General features: G+C 38.2%; 2 protein-coding genes across 2 annotated transcripts in view; both read right to left on the bottom strand.

Moving 5' to 3' along the window:
• Positions 1–943: 943 nt before the first annotated feature.
• LOC128366843 (uncharacterized) lies at positions 944–5,854 on the bottom strand. The gene is made up of 6 exons (XM_053327610.1): positions 5,574–5,854; positions 5,198–5,346; positions 4,796–5,078; positions 2,611–2,759; positions 2,166–2,448; positions 944–1,124 (listed from the first exon to the last, which is right to left on the bottom strand). The coding sequence occupies exons 1-6, from the start codon at positions 5,852–5,854 to the stop codon at positions 944–946; spliced, it is 1,326 nt and encodes a 441-aa protein (XP_053183585.1).
• A 113-nt stretch (positions 5,855–5,967) lies between these two features.
• Positions 5,968–18,484, bottom strand: part of LOC128366842 (uncharacterized) — a 42,670-nt gene continuing 30,153 nt past the window's right edge. Inside the window, exons 59-83 of the mRNA XM_053327609.1 lie at positions 18,186–18,468; positions 17,810–17,958; positions 17,045–17,327; positions 16,669–16,817; positions 16,211–16,493; positions 15,835–15,983; positions 15,070–15,352; positions 14,694–14,842; positions 13,929–14,211; positions 13,553–13,701; positions 12,788–13,070; positions 12,412–12,560; positions 11,954–12,236; positions 11,578–11,726; positions 10,813–11,095; positions 10,437–10,585; positions 9,672–9,954; positions 9,296–9,444; positions 8,889–9,171; positions 8,513–8,661; positions 8,106–8,388; positions 7,730–7,878; positions 6,966–7,248; positions 6,330–6,478; positions 5,968–6,056 (exon numbers count right to left, since the gene is read on the bottom strand). Coding sequence (XP_053183584.1) covers positions 5,968–6,056; positions 6,330–6,478; positions 6,966–7,248; positions 7,730–7,878; positions 8,106–8,388; positions 8,513–8,661; positions 8,889–9,171; positions 9,296–9,444; positions 9,672–9,954; positions 10,437–10,585; positions 10,813–11,095; positions 11,578–11,726; positions 11,954–12,236; positions 12,412–12,560; positions 12,788–13,070; positions 13,553–13,701; positions 13,929–14,211; positions 14,694–14,842; positions 15,070–15,352; positions 15,835–15,983; positions 16,211–16,493; positions 16,669–16,817; positions 17,045–17,327; positions 17,810–17,958; positions 18,186–18,468 — 5,273 coding nt within the window. The remainder of the gene's footprint in view (positions 6,057–6,329; positions 6,479–6,965; positions 7,249–7,729; positions 7,879–8,105; positions 8,389–8,512; positions 8,662–8,888; positions 9,172–9,295; positions 9,445–9,671; positions 9,955–10,436; positions 10,586–10,812; positions 11,096–11,577; positions 11,727–11,953; positions 12,237–12,411; positions 12,561–12,787; positions 13,071–13,552; positions 13,702–13,928; positions 14,212–14,693; positions 14,843–15,069; positions 15,353–15,834; positions 15,984–16,210; positions 16,494–16,668; positions 16,818–17,044; positions 17,328–17,809; positions 17,959–18,185; positions 18,469–18,484) is intronic.

Genomic DNA, 18,484 nt, shown 5'->3' with positions numbered 1-18,484 from the left:
TTATTGATGATATTATTGTGATTATTGTGATTGTGGGTCGCTGTGGTTCAAGAGGCAAAGCGGGTCATCCACTAATCAGAAGATTAGCAATTCTGCTTGAGGTTTCTTCCCGTTAAAGAGGAATATTTACCTTGCAGCTGTTGCCAAGTGCCTGATGATGGAGGAGTATTGGGTCTCTTTAAATTAAAGAGTATGGTCTAGATCTGCTCTATGTGAAAAGTGCCTTGAGATAACTTTTGTAGAGATTTGGTGCTATATAAATAAAAATTGATTGATCAATTAATTCGATTCCAGACTCCTCCAGTCTGCATGTCAAAGTACTGAAACCTGAATTGCTCCTGATGGCTGTGCCAAAAGTGTGTTGAATGGGTGAATGTGACATGTAGTGTAAAAGCACTCTAACCCTAACCCTAAGTACAGTCCATTTACCATTTAACGATCGAAAAGGACTGTACTCTACACCACCTCTTTTATATTAGTTGCTTAAAGTATACAAACAAATAAAATATGGACTATAATACCAGGGATAAATAGGGTTTAAAGAATGTGCTGTTAGCAGAGATCACCATTTATTTTCAGTGTAATCATTTCCATAGATGACAGATTGCTGAAGAGTATTCTGAATAATTTGACAAGTAATACCAGTACTACAGTACTTTATTGGTTTGAAATGTCAGTACATGATAAGAGTTTTGAGATAATGTTGAATCACATCATCATTAAAGCTCATTAGAGCTAATTTAATAGCTTTATGACCTACTTGTGCAATTCAAACTGAAAATCCAACCAACATGAAAAGCTTAGAATATATTTGTGAAATATATAAATATTAAGTCCATCACCAATGTGTTCATCTTTAAAAGAAAAGAAGAGGAAACATGTATATAATAGCTTTAAAAACAATATGAATTATATGAGGAAATCCAACTTCAACCACAGAATTTCAACCCCAGGCACAACCATATTGATAGGAATACTCTGACTCTTGCCCATAAACTTCCACCTCACACAGTGTCAGATATTCTTTTCGTCCAGGAATCACAATGTTCACATAACGGCCTACCATTCCATTACACTGAAATGTTTTGGAGGTACCAGCTGGGATAGATGAGATTACAGTGCATCTGAAGAAAAACAAAGGAAAATGTCTGTGGTTAAAATAGTGTTGGATGTAAAAACATACAGTATTTGCTATTTTGTACTGATGATGTTACTGAGGGGAAACATAATTCTTTATTGCTTGCAAATCATGATGATATCTGTGCTAAACCTGATTGTAACTCACACAGTTATCAAATGTTTCAACTCATTATTAGTCAGACAAAGTTCCTACCTGGGATTTGCGTTGCCGTTGTCACTGAGAGAATTTCCAATGCGGATCTCAGCTCCATTAATCCTATTATGGCAACAATCTCTTCTGTTGGTGACGGTAACAATGTTGATTTTATACAACTTCTTGAGGTCCAGTCTCCACCATGGTTTGAGATTCTTTTGTGTGTGGGTACAGGATCCTTGTCCCCAGTTGCTAGCGCGATTCCCATCAATGGCCCTTTCAGGCACAGCTTCCCCATGCAGTGAAGACTGAGTCACTTTTCCAAATACAGCAATATTTGTATCTGGACATAGTACAATATTTTGAAGTTAAACATAGTTTAAGGGAGGCATAAAAATCAATACATGGGTTGATTGAATCAAGTACAGTGACAAAAAAAGAAAACTGGCAGCATATTTGATGTAAATTTTTGTATGGTTATCTTCTCATAATCATGTACACTACACTTTATATGGTAAGACTCACCAGAAATAGGTTCACCATAAACTTCCACCTCACACAGTGTCAGATACTCTCTTCTTCCTGGAATCACAATGTTCACATAACGGCCTACCATTCCGTTACACTGAAATGTTTTGGTTGTTCCAGCTGGGATAGATGAGATCACAGTGCATCTGAAGAAAAAGATAGGACACATGTGTTGTGGTTAAAATACTGTTGGGTGATAAAACTATGCATTGGTTTCAACATCATTTGTTATTTTATACTGATGATGTTACTGAGATGAAACATAATGCTGTCTGTTTCAAATCATGATGATATCCAGTGCAATAATTGACTAACTAACACAACATGTATCAAATGTTTAAACCTTACATAATGTAGAAAGTACCTGGGATTTGCGTTGCCGTTGTCACTGAGAGAATTTCCAATGCGGATCTCAGCTCCATTAATCCTGTTGTGGCAACAATCCTTTCTATTGGTGATGGTGACAGTGTTGATTTTATACAACTTCTGGATGTCCAGTCTCCACCATGGTTTAAGATTCTTCTGTGTGTGGGTACAGGATCCTTGTCTCCACTGGCTAGCTCGATTTCCATCAATGGCCCTTTCAGCCAAAGCATTCCCAAAAAGTGAAGACTGAATCACTTTTCCTCTAAAGGCAATATTCGTATCTGTAAAACATTCAACATTTTGAAATTAAAAGTAGCTTGAGGAAGTCACAGAAACATTATATGACTTGATTTAACCAAGGACAGCATAGAAATTTGATTTAAACTGTGTTGTAATTTTCTGCTCAAATTCATCTACACAACACTTTATATGGTAAAACTCACCAGTTGTAGGTTCACCATAAACTTCCACCTCACACAGTGTCAGACTCTCTTTTCTTCCTGGAATCACAATGTTCACATAACGGCCTACCATTTCATAACACTGAAATGTTTTGGTTGTTCCAGCTGGGATAGATGAGATCACAGTGCATCTGAACGAGATAGGAAAACGGTTAAAATTATTTAGATAACAAAAAATTATACATAGGTCTCAATAGTATTTGTAATTAGGGACTGTGCCGAAAGGCAAGAGGGGGAGGACTCCAGAGGCTCAAGAACCCTATTGTTATTGTATTGTTTTTTTATTATTATGCTACCACCTCTTTGAGCCTAAATTTTAACCTCTAATCCTGCTCAAAAAATTTGGCAGGCACATCAGGTCTGGTGAAAAAATTTGATCTCTAGCGCCACCTAGAAACACTTAACCGGCCACTACGCCTGATAGCAATGTCGTAGAAAGATCAAACCAAAACTCAATTGTTTGTCTTATCAAGACCTACAAACCATGTGCTGACACTCTTGACTTAAATCAAACAGGAAGAGCACAACTTGCCCTTAAATGTATGATTCTCTGCAATTTTTGGCCTCCTACAAACAACATTTTGTCCGAGGGCGTTCATTATGGCAGGTTCAAATTGAAATAGCTGACCTAGCACGTTTTGAACAACTGTTTCATTACTCGTCCAGTTTGGATTTTAGAATCCCTCAAATGTCAAGTGCCCAAAAACCCTCGCTAAGAAGCTCCCATAGACAATGAATGGGAGGAGAGTCTAATGCCACTTTGACCCTAACTTTGACCACTTAAACATGCTACAGAACAGACCAAATTTACCACCCACATCCGGTCTGGCCATAAATTTGATAAAATGGAAAAATGTACCTCAAAAGTGTCAAAATGTGCTCTCTAGCGCCACATTGAAACACTTAGATGCCCACTACACCTGATAGGAATATTGTAGAAAGATCAAACCAAAACTCAATTGTTTGTCTTATCAAGACATACAAATCATGTGCTGACACCACTGACCTAAAACAAACAGGAAGTGCACAATGTGCCCTTAAATGTGTGATTTTCTGCAATTTTTCAGGCTTTTCAAAATTTATTCCTGCATACTTTCATCTACAGACGCCATTCAAATGTCAAAATGTAGCCACAATATAATAATCTATAGATGTGTGTAATTTGGTCTGGCTATGTTCTATACTTTTTGATCTGCACACCCACATGTTTACCCTATTCCTCTCCCATTCATTCTTACTCTCCCTGTTGACTCTGTTGTCATGCTGTCCCCTCGTTAACTACCATGGCAACCTCTGTGTGTGTGTGCAGCTGGCACAAGTTGAAGCACTGAATTATGTTGCCACTAGTTGTAACCTATAGAAATATATTTGTATTTTTAATTTTGACCATGTTTATTTATATACGTATTTCTGTGTCATCTTGATGACTATTTTATCATAACAAGTTACAGTTTCAGAGGATTGCAGTAGATAATGAAGTCAAACAATCTTCAGGATTCATTTGTGCTCTGCAGCTATCCAGATTAATTTGTGGTTTTAGTGTGCCACCCAGTGAAGAAAACTTGTATAGATTCATGATACCTGATGAGGAAAAGGTGCCTCAGTTTTCTGTTTCAAGTTTATTGACTGTATTGTTAATATGTTTTTAGATATCTGTACAGTCTATCAACTATTTCACTGACAAAGTCAAGATCAAACCAAAGTACAAGAGCATGACCTACAAAGCTATCTACAGGTTTCACTGAAAATACATTCCTCTCCTGTTTGACTCATCAAAGTGTTGGCAGTTAATTTCAGTTGCTCAGTCTAAATGTCTACACAGACAGACAGACGGGGGGGGGGGTGAGTGTGTGAGTGTGTGTGTGTGTATGTGTGTGTGTAATGTAATATCTACTTATTGCAGTGTCCGATAAATGCCTGGATCTGAAAGCATTTAAATGTCCCTAACGGAAACCTTTCCGCTTCGCCACAGCCCGACGTGCGCAAGGGTGCGAGGTCCCGCCCCAACACTGCTTGCGGCTTTAATTGTATACTGATGATGTAACTGAGGTGAAACATAATGGTGTCTCTTTGCAAATGATGAAGATGACCAGAATGATACCGGATTGTAACGCATCCATCAGGTATCAACTACTTAAACCTAATATGCTATGGAATGTATTGCTACCTGGGATTTGCGTTGCCGTTGTCACTGAGAGAACTTCCAATGCGGATTTCAGCTCCATTGATCCTGTTGTGACAACAATCTTTTCTGTTGGTTATCTTGACAAAGGAAATAGTATATGACCTCAGGAGGTCTAGTCTCCACCATGGTTTAAGATCATTCTGTGTGTGGGTACAGGATCCTTGTTTCCAGTTGCTAGCACGATTTCCATCAATGGCCCTTTCAGGCAAAGCGTTTCCATGCAGTGAGGACTGAGTTGCTTTTCCAAACACAGCAATATTTGTATCTGTCAAAAATTAGAAATTTGAAATCAAAGGTAGTTTGAAGTGAACATATTTCATGAAAATGTTTGTGTGATTATCTGTTCAAATTTATCTACACAACATTTTATATGGTAAAACTCACAGGCTGTAGGTTCACCATGAACTTCCACCTCACACAGTGTCAGATACTCTCTTCTTCCTGGAATCACAATGTTCACATAACGGCCTACCATTCCGTTACAATGAAATGTTTTGGTTTTTCCTGCTGGGATAGATGAGATCACAGTGCATCTGAAGAAAAAGATAGGACACGTGTGTTGTGGTTAAAATACTGTTGGGTGATAAAACTGTGCATTAGTTTCAACATAATCTTTTTATTTTACACAGGTGATGTTACTGAGAGGAAACACAATGCTGTCTGTTTAAAATGATGGAGATAACCAGTCCAGTACCTGATTGTAACTCACCCGACAGGTATCAAATGTTTAAACCTAATATAAAACGGACAGGGTTGCTACCTGGGATTTGCGTTGCCGTTGTCACTGAGAGAATTCCCAATGCGGATCTCAGCTCCATTGATTCTATCATGGCAACAATCCTTTCTATTGGTGATGGTGACAGTGTTGATTTTATACAACTTCTGGAGATCCAGTCTCCACCATGGTTTGAGATTCTTTTGTGTGTGGGTACAGGATCCTTGTCCCCAGTTGCTAGCACGATTCCCATCAATGGCCCTTTCAGGCACAGCTTTCCCATACAGTGTAGACTGAGTCACTTTTCCACCTCTTGCAATATTCATACCTGGATAAAGTAAATTTTTTTGAAATGTAAGGTAGTTTGAAGAAGGCTCAGAAACATAAAATGGCTTGTTTTGACCAAGTAGAACATAGAACTAGCAGTCAGCATATTTGATTAAACCTTTTGTTCGATCATCTGCTCATAGGCATCTACACAACATTTTATACGGTACAACTCACCAGTGATAGTTGGAGGTTTACCACCTGATGAACTAGATGGCAAAAATGCGTTCTACTTAAGATAATGTTGGATGAAAAAAATATTCATTGGTCTCAACAGTAAATCTAATTATATACAAGTATACTACTATACTATAGTACTACTATATATAGTAGTTTGAAAGAGGCACGAAATCATTACATGGGTTGATATAACCATGGAAAACACAGAACATGCAGTCAGCATATTTGATTGAAACTTTTGTGTGATTATCTGCTCAAATTCATCTACACAACAATTTATATTATACAACTCACCAGCTGAAGGTTCACCATAAACTTCCACCTCACACAGTGTCAGATACTCTCTTCTTCCTGGAATCACAATGTTCACATAACGGCCTACCATTCCGTTACACTGAAATGTTTTTGTTTTTCCAGCTGGGATAGATGAGATCACAGTGCATCTGAAGAAAAATATAGGACACGTGTGTTGTGGTTAAAATACTGTTTGTTTGTTTGTTTGTTTGTTTTTATTAGATCCCCATTAGCTTTTGCATATAGCATTGGCTATTCTTCCTGGGGTCTTTTCACTTAATCATTGACAATTACATGATATAAGCCACTTAGAGTGGCGGCAAACATAACATAGGTTACATGATATTCTTCCTGTGGTCCTTCTAATTAACCATTAACAAATATCAGCTACACAGAGTGGTAGTAAACATGAAATCCATATCTACTAAATAAGGAAAGAAACAACAAAACTGTTGGGTGATAAAACTGTGCATTAGTTTCAACATAATCTTTTTATTTTACACAGGTGATGTTACTGAGAGGAAACACAATGCTGTCTGTTGTAAATGATGGAGATAACCAGTCCAGTACCTGAATGTAACTCACCCTACAGGTATCAAATGTTTAAACCTAATATAAAACGGACAGGGATGCTACCTGGGATTTGCGTTGCCGTTGTCACTGAGAGAATTCCCAATGCGGATCTCAGCTCCATTGATTCTATCATGGCAACAATCCTTTCTATTGGTGATGGTGACAGTGTTGATTTTATACGACTTCTGGAGATCCAGTCTCCACCATGGTTTGAGATTCTTTTGTGTGTGGGTACAGGATCCTTGTCCCCAGTTGCTAGCACGATTTCCATCAATGGCCCTTTCAGGCACAGCTTTCCCATACAGTGTAGACTGAGTCACTTTTCCACCTCTGGCAATATTCGTACCTGGACAAAGTTTATTTTTTTGAAATATAAGGTAGTTTGAAGAAGGCTCAGAAACATAAAATGGCTTGTTTTGACCAAGTAGAACATAGAACAAGCAGTCAGACTATTTGATTAAAATTTTTGTTCGATCATCTACTCAAAGACATCTACACAACATTTTATACGGTACAACTCACCAGTGTTAGTTGGAGGTTTACCACCTGATGAACAAGACGGCAAAAATGTGTTATACTTAAAATGATGTTGGATGAAAAACATATTCATGGTTCTCAACAGTATTTCTAATTCTTTACTAGTATACTACTATACTACTATACTATAGTACTACTATATATAGTAGTTTGAGAGAGGCACAAAATCATTACATGGGTTGATATAACCATGGAAAACATAGAACAAGCAGTCAGCATAAATTATGAAAATGTTTGTGTGATTATCTGCTCAAATTCATCTAAGCAACAATTTATATTATACAACTCACCAGCTGAAGGTTCACCGTAAACTTCCACCTCACACAGTGTCAGATACTCTCTTCTTCCTGGAATCACAATGTTCACATAACGGCCTACCATTCCGTTACACTGAAATGTTTTGGTTGTTCCAGCTGGGATAGATGAGATCACAGTGCATCTGAAGAAAAAGATAGGACACGTGTGTTGTGGTTAAAATACTGTTGGGTGATAAAACTATGCATTGGTTTCAACATTATTTTTAAATTTCATACAGGTGATGTTACTGAGAGGAAACATAATGCTGTCTGTTTTAAATGATGGAGATAACCAGTCCAGTACCTGATTGTAACTCACCCGACAGGTATCAAATGTTTAAACCTAATATAAAACGGACAGGGTTGCTACCTGGGATTTGCATTGCCATTTTCACAGAGAGAATTTCCAATGCGGATCTCAGCTCCATTGATTCTATTATGGCAACAATCCTTTCTATTGGTGATGGTGATAGTGTTGATTTTATACAACTTCTGGAGATCCAGTCTCCACCATGGTTTGAGATTCTTTTGTGTGTGGGTACAGGATCCTTGTCCCCAGTTGCTAGCACGATTCCCATCAATGGCCCTTTCAGGCAAAGCGTTTCCATGCAGTGAGGACTGAGTTGCTTTTCCAAACACAGCAATATTTGTATCTGCCAGAAATTAGAAATTTGAAATCAAAGGTAGTTTGAGGAACAGTGAACATATTTCATGAAAATGTTTGTGTGATTATCTGTTCAAATGTATCTACAAAACATTTTATGTGGTAAAACTCACAGGCTGTAGGTTCACCATGAACTTCCACCTCACACAGTGTCAGATACTCTCTTCTTCCTGGAATCACAATGTTCACATAACGGCCTACCATTCCGTTACACTGAAATGTTTTGGTTGTTCCAGCTGGGATAGATGAGATCACAGTGCATCTGAAGAAAAAGATAGGACACGTGTGTTGTGGTTAAAATACTGTTGGGTGATAAAACTATGGATTGGTTTCAACATCATTTTTAAATTTCATACAGGTGATGTTACTGAGAGGAAACATAATGCTGTCTGTTTTAAATGATGGACATAACCAGTCCAGTACCTGATTGTAACTCACCCGACAGGTATCAAATGTTTAAACCTAATATAAAACAGACAGGGTTGCTACCTGGGATTTGCGTTGCCGTTGTCACTGAGAGAATTCCCAATGCGGATCTCAGCTCCATTGATTCTATCATGGCAACAATCCTTTCTATTGGTGATGGTGACAGTGTTGATTTTATACAACTTCTGGAGATCCAGTCTCCACCATGGTTTGAGATTCTTTTGTGTGTGGGTACAGGATCCTTGTCCCCAGTTGTTAGCACGATTCCCATCAATGGCCCTTTCAGGCAAAGCGTTTCCATGCAGTGAGGACTGAGTTGCTTTTCCAAACACAGCAATATTTGTATCTGCCAGAAATTAGAAATTTGAAATCAAAGGTAGTTTGAGGAACAGTGAACATATTTCATGAAAATGTTTGTGTGATTATCTGTTCAAATGTATCTACAAAACATTTTATGTGGTAAAACTCACAGGCTGTAGGTTCACCATGAACTTCCACCTCACACAGTGTCAGATACTCTCTTCTTCCTGGAATCACAATGTTCACATAACGGCCTACCATTCCGTTACACTGAAATGTTTTGGTTTTTCCAGCTGGGATAGATGAGATCACAGTGCATCTGAAGAAAAAGATAGGACACGTGTGTTGTGGTTAAAATACTGTTGGGTGATAAAACTATGCATTGGTTTCAACATCATTTTTAAATTTCATACAGGTGATGTTACTGAGAGGAAACATAATGCTGTCTGTTTTAAATGATGGAGATAACCAGTCCAGTACCTGATTGTAACTCACCCGACAGGTATCAAATGTTTAAACCTAATATAAAATGGACAGGGTTGCTACCTGGGATTTGTGTTGCCGTTGTCACTGAGAGAATTCCCAATGCGGATCTCAGCTCCATTGATTCTATCATGGCAACAATCCTTTCTATTGGTGATGGTGACAGTGTTGATTTTATACAACTTCTGGAGATCCAGTCTCCACCATGGTTTGAGATTCTTTTGTGTGTGGGTACAGGATCCTTGTCCCCAGTTGCTAGCACGATTCCCATCAATGGCCCTTTCAGGCACAGCTTTCCCATACAGTGTAGACTGAGTCACTTTTCCACCTCTGGCAATATTCGTACCTGTACAAAGTTTATTTTTTTGAAATATAAGATAGTTTGAAGAAGGCTCAGAAACATGAAATAGCTTGTTTTGACCAAGTAGAACATAGAACTAGCAGTCAGCATATTTGATTTAATTTTTTGTTCGATCATCTACTCAAAGACATCTACACAACATTTTATACGGTACAACTCACCAGTGATAGTTGGAGGTTTACCACCTGATGAACAAGACGGCAAAAGTGTGTTATACTTAAAATAATGTTGGATGAAAAACATATTCATTGTTCTCAGCAGAATTTCTAATTCTATACTAGTAGTACTACTATACTACTATACTATAGTACTACCATATATAGTAACTTGAAAGAGGCGCATAATCATTACATGGGTTGATATAACCATGGAAAACATAGAACAAGCAGTCAGCATATTTGATTGAAACTTTTGTGTGATTATCTACTCAAATTCATCTGCACAACAATTTATATTATACAACTCACCAGCTGAAGGTTCACCGTAAACTTCCACCTCACACAGTGTCAGATACTCTCTTCTTCCTGGAATCACAATGTTCACATAACGGCCTACCATTCCGTTACACTGAAATGTTTTGGTTTTTCCAGCTGGGATAGATGAGATCACAGTGCATCTGAAGAAAAAGATAGGACACGTGTGTTGTGGTTAAAATACTGTTGGGTGATAAAACTATGGATTGGTTTCAACATCATTTTTACATTTCATACAGGTGATGTTACTGAGAGGAAACATAATGCTGTCTGTTTTAAATGATGGATATAACCAGTCCAGTACCTGATTGTAACTCACCCGACAGGTATCAAATGTTTAAACCTAATATAAAACGGACAGGGTTGCTACCTGGGATTTGCGTTGCCGTTGTCACTGAGAGAATTTCCAATGCGGATCTCAGCTCCATTGATTCTATTGGGGCAACAATCTCCTCTGTTGGTGATTGTGATAGTGTTGATTTCATACGACTTCAGGAGGTCCAGTCTCCACCATGGCTTGGGATTATTCATTGTGGCGGAACAGGATGCCTGTCCCCAGTTGCTAGCACGATTCCCATCAATGGCCCTTTCAGGCACAGCTTTCCCATACAATGTAGACTGAGTCACTTTTCCACCACTCGCAATATTCGTACCTGGACAAAGTTTATTTTTTTGAAATATAAGATAGTTTGAAGAAGGCTCAGAAACATAAAATAGCTTGTTTTGACCAAGTAGAACATAGAACTAGCAGTCAGCATATTTGATTTAAATTTTTGTTCGATCATCTACTCAAAGACATCTACACAACATTTTATATGGTACAACTCACCAGTGATAGTTGGAGGTTTACCACCTGATGAACAAGACGGCAAAAGTGTGTTATACTTAAAATAATGTTGGATGAAAAAAATATTCATTGTTCTCAGCAGAATTTCTAATTCTATACTAGTAGTACTACTATACTACTATACTATAGTACTACCATATATAGTAACTTGAAAGAGGCACATAATCATTACATGGGTTGATATAACCATGGAAAACATAGAACAAGCAGTCAGCATATTTGATTGAAACTTTTGTGTGATTATCTACTCAAATTCATCTACATAACAATTTATATTATACAACTAACCAGCTGAAGGTTCACCGTAAACTTCCACCTCACACAGTGTCAGATACTCTCTTCTTCCTGGAATCACAATGTTCACATAACGGCCTACCATTCCGTTACACTGAAATGTTTTGGTTTTTCCAGCTGGGATAGATGAGATCACAGTGCATCTGAAGAAAAAGATAGGACACGTGTGTTGTGGTTAAAATACTGTTGGGTGATAAAACTATGGATTGGTTTCAACATCATTTTTAAATTTCATACAGGTGATGTTACTGAGAGGAAACATAATGATGTCTGTTTTAAATGATGGAGATAACCAGTCCAGTACCTGATTGTAACTCACCCGACAGGTATCAAATGTTTAAACCTAATATAAAACGGACAGGGTTGCTACCTGGGATTTGCGTTGCCGTTGTCACTGAGAGAATTTCCAATGCGGATCTCAGCTCCATTGATTCTATTGGGGCAACAATCTCCTCTGTTGGTGATTGTGATAGTGTTGATTTCATACGACTTCAGGAGGTCCAGTCTCCACCATGGCTTGGGATTATTCATTGTGGCGGAACAGGATGCCTGTCCCCAGTTGCTAGCACGATTCCCATCAATGGCCCTTTCAGGCACAGCTTTCCCATACAGTGTAGACTGAGTCACTTTTCCACCACTCGCAATATTCGTACCTGGACAAAGTTCATTTTTTGAAATATAAGGTAGTTTAAAGAAGGCACAGAAACATAAAATGGCTTGTTTTGACCAAGTACAACACAGAACAAGCAGTCAGCATATTTGATTGAAACTTTTGTGTGATTATCTGCTCAAATTCATCTACACAACAATTTATATTATACAACTCACCAGTTGTAGGTTCACCATGAACTTCCACCTCACACAGTGTCAGATACTCTCTTCTTCCTGGAATCACAATGTTCACATAACGGCCTACCATTCCGTTACACTGAAATGTTTTGGTTGTTCCAGCTGGGATAGATGAGATCACAGTGCATCTGAAGAAAAAGATAGGACACGTGTGTTGTGGTTAAAATACTGTTGGGTGATAAAACTATGCATTGGTTTCAACATCATTTTTAAATTTCATACAGGTGATGTTACTGAGAGGAAACACAATGCTGTCTGTTTTAAATGATGGAGATAACCAGTCCAGTACCTGATTGTAACTCACCCGACAGGTATCAAATGTTTAAACCTAATATAAAACGGACAGGGTTGCTACCTGGGATTTGCGTTGCCGTTGTCACTGAGAGAATTCCCAATGCGGATCTCAGCTCCATTGATTCTATCATGGCAACAATCCTTTCTATTGGTGATGGTGACAGTGTTGATTTTATACAACTTCTGGAGATCCAGTCTCCACCATGGTTTGAGATTCTTTTGTGTGTGGGTACAGGATCCTTGTCCCCAGTTGCTAGCACGATTCCCATCAATGGCCCTTTCAGGCACAGCTTTCCCAAACAGTGTAGACTGAGTCACTTTTCCACCTCTGGCAATATTCGTACCTGGACAAAGTTTATTTTTTTGAAATATAAGATAGTTTGAAGAAGGCTCAGAAACATAAAATGGCTTGTTTTGACCAAGTAGAACATAGAACTAGCAGTCAGCATATTTGATTTAAATTTTTGTTCGATCATCTACTCAAAGACATCTACACAACATTTTATACGGTACAACTCACCAGTGATAGTTGGAGGTTTACCACCTGATGAACAAGACGGCAAAAGTGTGTTATACTTAAAATAATGTTGGATGAAAAAAATATTCATTGTTCTCAGCAGAATTTCTAATTCTATACTAGTAGTACTACTATACTACTATACTATAGTACTACCATATATAGTAACTTGAAAGAGGCACATAATCATTACATGGGTTGATATAACCATGGAAAACATAGAACAAGCAGTCAGCATATTTGATTGAAACTTTTGTGTGATTATCTGCTCAAATTCATCTACACAACAATTTATATTATACAACTCACCAGTTGTAGGTTCACCATGAACTTCCACCTCACACAGTGTCAGATACTCTCTTCTTCCTGGAATCACAATGTTCACATAACGGCCTACCATTCCGTTACACTGAAATGTTTTGGTTTTTCCAGCTAGGATAGATGAGATCACAGTGCATCTGAAGAAAAAGATAGGACACGTGTGTTGTGGTTAAAATACTGTTGGGTGATAAAACTATGCATTGGTTTCAACATCATTTTTAAATTTCATACAGGTGATGTTACTGAGAGGAAACACAATGCTGTCTGTTTTAAATGATGGAGATAACCAGTCCAGTACCTGATTGTAACTCACCCGACAGGTATCAAATGTTTAAACCTAATATAAAACGGACAGGGTTGCTACCTGGGATTTGCGTTGCCGTTGTCACTGAGAGAATTCCCAATGCGGATCTCAGCTCCATTGATTCTATCATGGCAACAATCCTTTCTATTGGTGATGGTGACAGTGTTGATTTTATACAACTTCTGGAGATCCAGTCTCCACCATGGTTTGAGATTCTTTTGTGTGTGGGTACAGGATCCTTGTCCCCAGTTGCTAGCACGATTCCCATCAATGGCCCTTTCAGGCACAGCTTTCCCAAACAGTGTAGACTGAGTCACTTTTCCACCTCTGGCAATATTCGTACCTGGACAAAGTTTATTTTTTTGAAATATAAGATAGTTTGAAGAAGGCTCAGAAACATAAAATGGCTTGTTTTGACCAAGTAGAACATAGAACTAGCAGTCAGCATATTTGATTTAAATTTTTGTTCGATCATCTACTCAAAGACATCTACACAACATTTTATACGGTACAACTCACCAGTGATAGTTGGAGGTTTACCACCTGATGAACAAGACGGCAAAAGTGTGTTATACTTAAAATAATGTTGGATGAAAAAAATATTCATTGTTCTCAGCAGAATTTCTAATTCTATACTAGTAGTACTACTATACTACTATACTATAGTACTACCATATATAGTAACTTGAAAGAGGCACATAATCATTACATGGGTTGATATAACCATGGAAAACATAGAACAAGCAGTCAGCATATTTGATTGAAACTTTTGTGTGATTATCTACTCAAATTCATCTACACAACAATTTATATTATACAACTCACCAGCTGAAGGTTCACCGTAAACTTCCACCTCACACAGTGTCAGATACTCTCTTCTTCCTGGAATCACAATGTTCACATAACGGCCTACCATTCCGTTACACTGAAATGTTTTGGTTTTTCCAGCTGGGATAGATGAGATCACAGTGCATCTGAAGAAAAAGATAGGACACGTGTGTTGTGGTTAAAATACTGTTGGGTGATAAAACTATGGATTGGTTTCAACATCATTTTTAAATTTCATACAGGTGATGTTACTGAGAGGAAACATAATGCTGTCTGTTTTAAATGATGGAGATAACCAGTCCAGTACCTGATTGTAACTCACCCGACAGGTATCAAATGTTTAAACCTAATATAAAACGGACAGGGTTGCTACCTGGGATTTGTGTTGCCGTTGTCACTGAGAGAATTTCCAATGCGGATCTCAGCTCCATTGATTCTATTGGGGCAACAATCTCCTCTGTTAGTGATTGTGATAGTGTTGATTTCATACGACTTCAGGAGGTCCAGTCTCCACCATGGCTTGGGATTATTCATTGTGGCGGAACAGGATGCCTGTCCCCAGTTGCTAGCACGATTCCCATCAATGGCCCTTTCAGGCACAGCTTTCCCATACAATGTAGACTGAGTCACTTTTCCATCACTCGCAATATTCGTACCTGGACAAAGTTTATTTTTTTGAAATATAAGATAGTTTGAAGAAGGCTCAGAAACATAAAATAGCTTGTTTTGACCAAGTAGAACATAGAACTAGCAATCAGCATATTTGATTTAAATTTTTGTTCGATCATCTACTCAAAGACATCTACACAACATTTTATATGGTACAACTCACCAGTGATAGTTGGAGGTTTACCACCTGATGAACAAGACGGCAAAAGTGTGTTATACTTAAAATAATGTTGGATGAAAAAAATATTCATTGTTCTCAGCAGAATTTCTAATTCTACACTAGTAGTACTACTATACTACTATACTATAGTACTACCATATATAGTAACTTGAAAGAGGCACATAATCATTACATGGGTTGATATAACCATGGAAAACATAGAACAAGCAGTCAGCATATTTGATTGAAACTTTTGTGTGATTATCTACTCAAATTCATCTACACAACAATTTATATTATACAACTCACCAGCTGAAGGTTCACCGTAAACTTCCACCTCACACAGTGTCAGATACTCTCTTCTTCCTGGAATCACAATGTTCACATAACGGCCTACCATTCCGTTACACTGAAATGTTTTGGTTTTTCCAGCTGGGATAGATGAGATCACAGTGCATCTGAAGAAAAAGATAGGACACGTGTGTTGTGGTTAAAATACTGTTGGGTGATAAAACTATGGATTGGTTTCAACATCATTTTTAAATTTCATACAGGTGATGTTACTGAGAGGAAACATAATGCTGTCTGTTTTAAATGATGGAGATAACCAGTCCAGTACCTGATTGTAACTCACCCGACAGGTATCAAATGTTTAAACCTAATATAAAACGGACAGGGTTGCTACCTGGGATTTGCGTTGCCGTTGTCACTGAGAGAATTTCCAATGCGGATCTCAGCTCCATTGATTCTATTGGGGCAACAATCTCCTCTGTTGGTGATTGTGATAGTGTTGATTTCATACGACTTCAGGAGGTCCAGTCTCCACCATGGCTTGGGATTATTCATTGTGGCGGAACAGGATGCCTGTCCCCAGTTGCTAGCACGATTCCCATCAATGGCCCTTTCAGGCACAGCTTTCCCATACAGTGTAGACTGAGTCACTTTTCCACCACTCGCAATATTCGTACCTGGACAAAGTTCATTTTTTGAAATATAAGGTAGTTTAAAGAAGGCACAGAAACATAAAATGGCTTGTTTTGACCAAGTACAACACAGAACAAGCAGTCAGCATATCTGATTGAAACTTTTGTGTGATTATCTGCTCAAATTCATCTACACAACAATTTATATTATACAACTCACCAGTTGTAGGTTCACCATGAACTTCCACCTCACACAGTGTCAGATACTCTCTTCTTCCTGGAATCACAATGTTCACATAACGGCCTACCATTCCGTTACACTGAAATGTTTTGGTTGTTCCAGCTGGGATAGATGAGATCACAGTGCATCTGAAGAAAAAGATAGGACACGTGTGTTGTGGTTAAAATACTGTTGGGTGATAAAACTATGCATTGGTTTCAACATCATTTTTAAATTTCATACAGGTGATGTTACTGAGAGGAAACACAATGCTGTCTGTTTTAAATGATGGACATAACCAGTCCAGTACCTGATTGTAACTCACCTGACAGGTATCAAATGTTTAAACCTAATATAAAACGGACAGGGTTGCTACCTGGGATTTGCGTTGCCGTTGTCACTGAGAGAATTCCCAATGCGGATCTCAGCTCCATTGATTCTATCATGGCAACAATCCTTTCTATTGGTGATGGTGACAGTGTTGATTTTATACAACTTCTGGAGATCCAGTCTCCACCATGGTTTGAGATTCTTTTGTGTGTGGGTACAGGATCCTTGTCCCCAGTTGCTAGCACGATTCCCATCAATGGCCCTTTCAGGCACAGCTTTCCCAAACAGTGTAGACTGAGTCACTTTTCCACCTCTGGCAATATTCGTACCTGGACAAAGTTTATTTTTTTGAAATATAAGATAGTTTGAAGAAGGCTCAGAAACATAAAATGGCTTGTTTTGACCAAGTAGAACATAGAACTAGCAGTCAGCATATTTGATTTAAATTTTTGTTCGATCATCTACTCAAAGACATCTACACAACATTTTATACGGTACAACTCACCAGTGATAGTTGGAGGTTTACCACCTGATGAACAAGACGGCAAAAGTGTGTTATACTTAAAATAATGTTGGATGAAAAAAATATTCATTGTTCTCAGCAGAATTTCTAATTCTATACTAGTAGTACTACTATACTACTATACTATAGTACTACCATATATAGTAACTTGAAAGAGGCACATAATCATTACATGGGTTGATATAACCATGGAAAACATAGAACAAGCAGTCAGCATATTTGATTGAAACTTTTGTGTGATTATCTACTCAAATTCATCTACACAACAATTTATATTATACAACTCACCAGCTGAAGGTTCACCGTAAACTTCCACCTCACACAGTGTCAGATACTCTCTTCTTCCTGGAATCACAATGTTCACATAACGGCCTACCATTCCGTTACACTGAAATGTTTTGGTTTTTCCAGCTGGGATAGATGAGATCACAGTGCATCTGAAGAAAAAGATAGGACACGTGTGTTGTGGTTAAAATACTGTTGGGTGATAAAACTATGGATTGGTTTCAACATCATTTTTAAATTTCATACAGGTGATGTTACTGAGAGGAAACATAATGCTGTCTGTTTTAAATGATGGAGATAACCAGTCCAGTACCTGATTGTAACTCACCCGACAGGTATCAAATGTTTAAACCTAATATAAAACGGACAGGGTTGCTACCTGGGATTTGTGTTGCCGTTGTCACTGAGAGAATTTCCAATGCGGATCTCAGCTCCATTGATTCTATTGGGGCAACAATCTCCTCTGTTGGTGATTGTGATAGTGTTGATTTCATACGACTTCAGGAGGTCCAGTCTCCACCATGGCTTGGGATTATTCATTGTGGCGGAACAGGATGCCTGTCCCCAGTTGCTAGCACGATTCCCATCAATGGCCCTTTCAGGCACAGCTTTCCCATACAATGTAGACTGAGTCACTTTTCCACCACTCGCAATATTCGTACCTGGACAAAGTTTATT

Source organism: Scomber japonicus, chromosome 10, assembly GCF_027409825.1.
Source record: "Scomber japonicus isolate fScoJap1 chromosome 10, fScoJap1.pri, whole genome shotgun sequence".
Lineage (NCBI taxonomy): Eukaryota > Metazoa > Chordata > Actinopteri > Scombriformes > Scombridae > Scomber > Scomber japonicus.
This window is presented reverse-complemented; position numbering and strand designations above follow the sequence as displayed.

Excerpts from the sequence above, each read along its gene's own strand:
- LOC128366843 (XM_053327610.1), bottom strand. The coding sequence starts at position 5,854 with ATGAATATTGCAAGAGGTGGAAAAGTGACTCAGTCTACACTGTATGGG. Across the intron at positions 5,347-5,573 it reads AACGGCAACGCAAATCCCAG|ATGCACTGTGATCTCATCTA; the intron begins GTAGCAACCCTG and ends CTTTTTCTTCAG. Across the intron at positions 5,079-5,197 it reads TCATGGTGAACCTACAGCCT|ATACAAATATTGCTGTGTTT; the intron begins GTGAGTTTTACC and ends AATTTTTGACAG.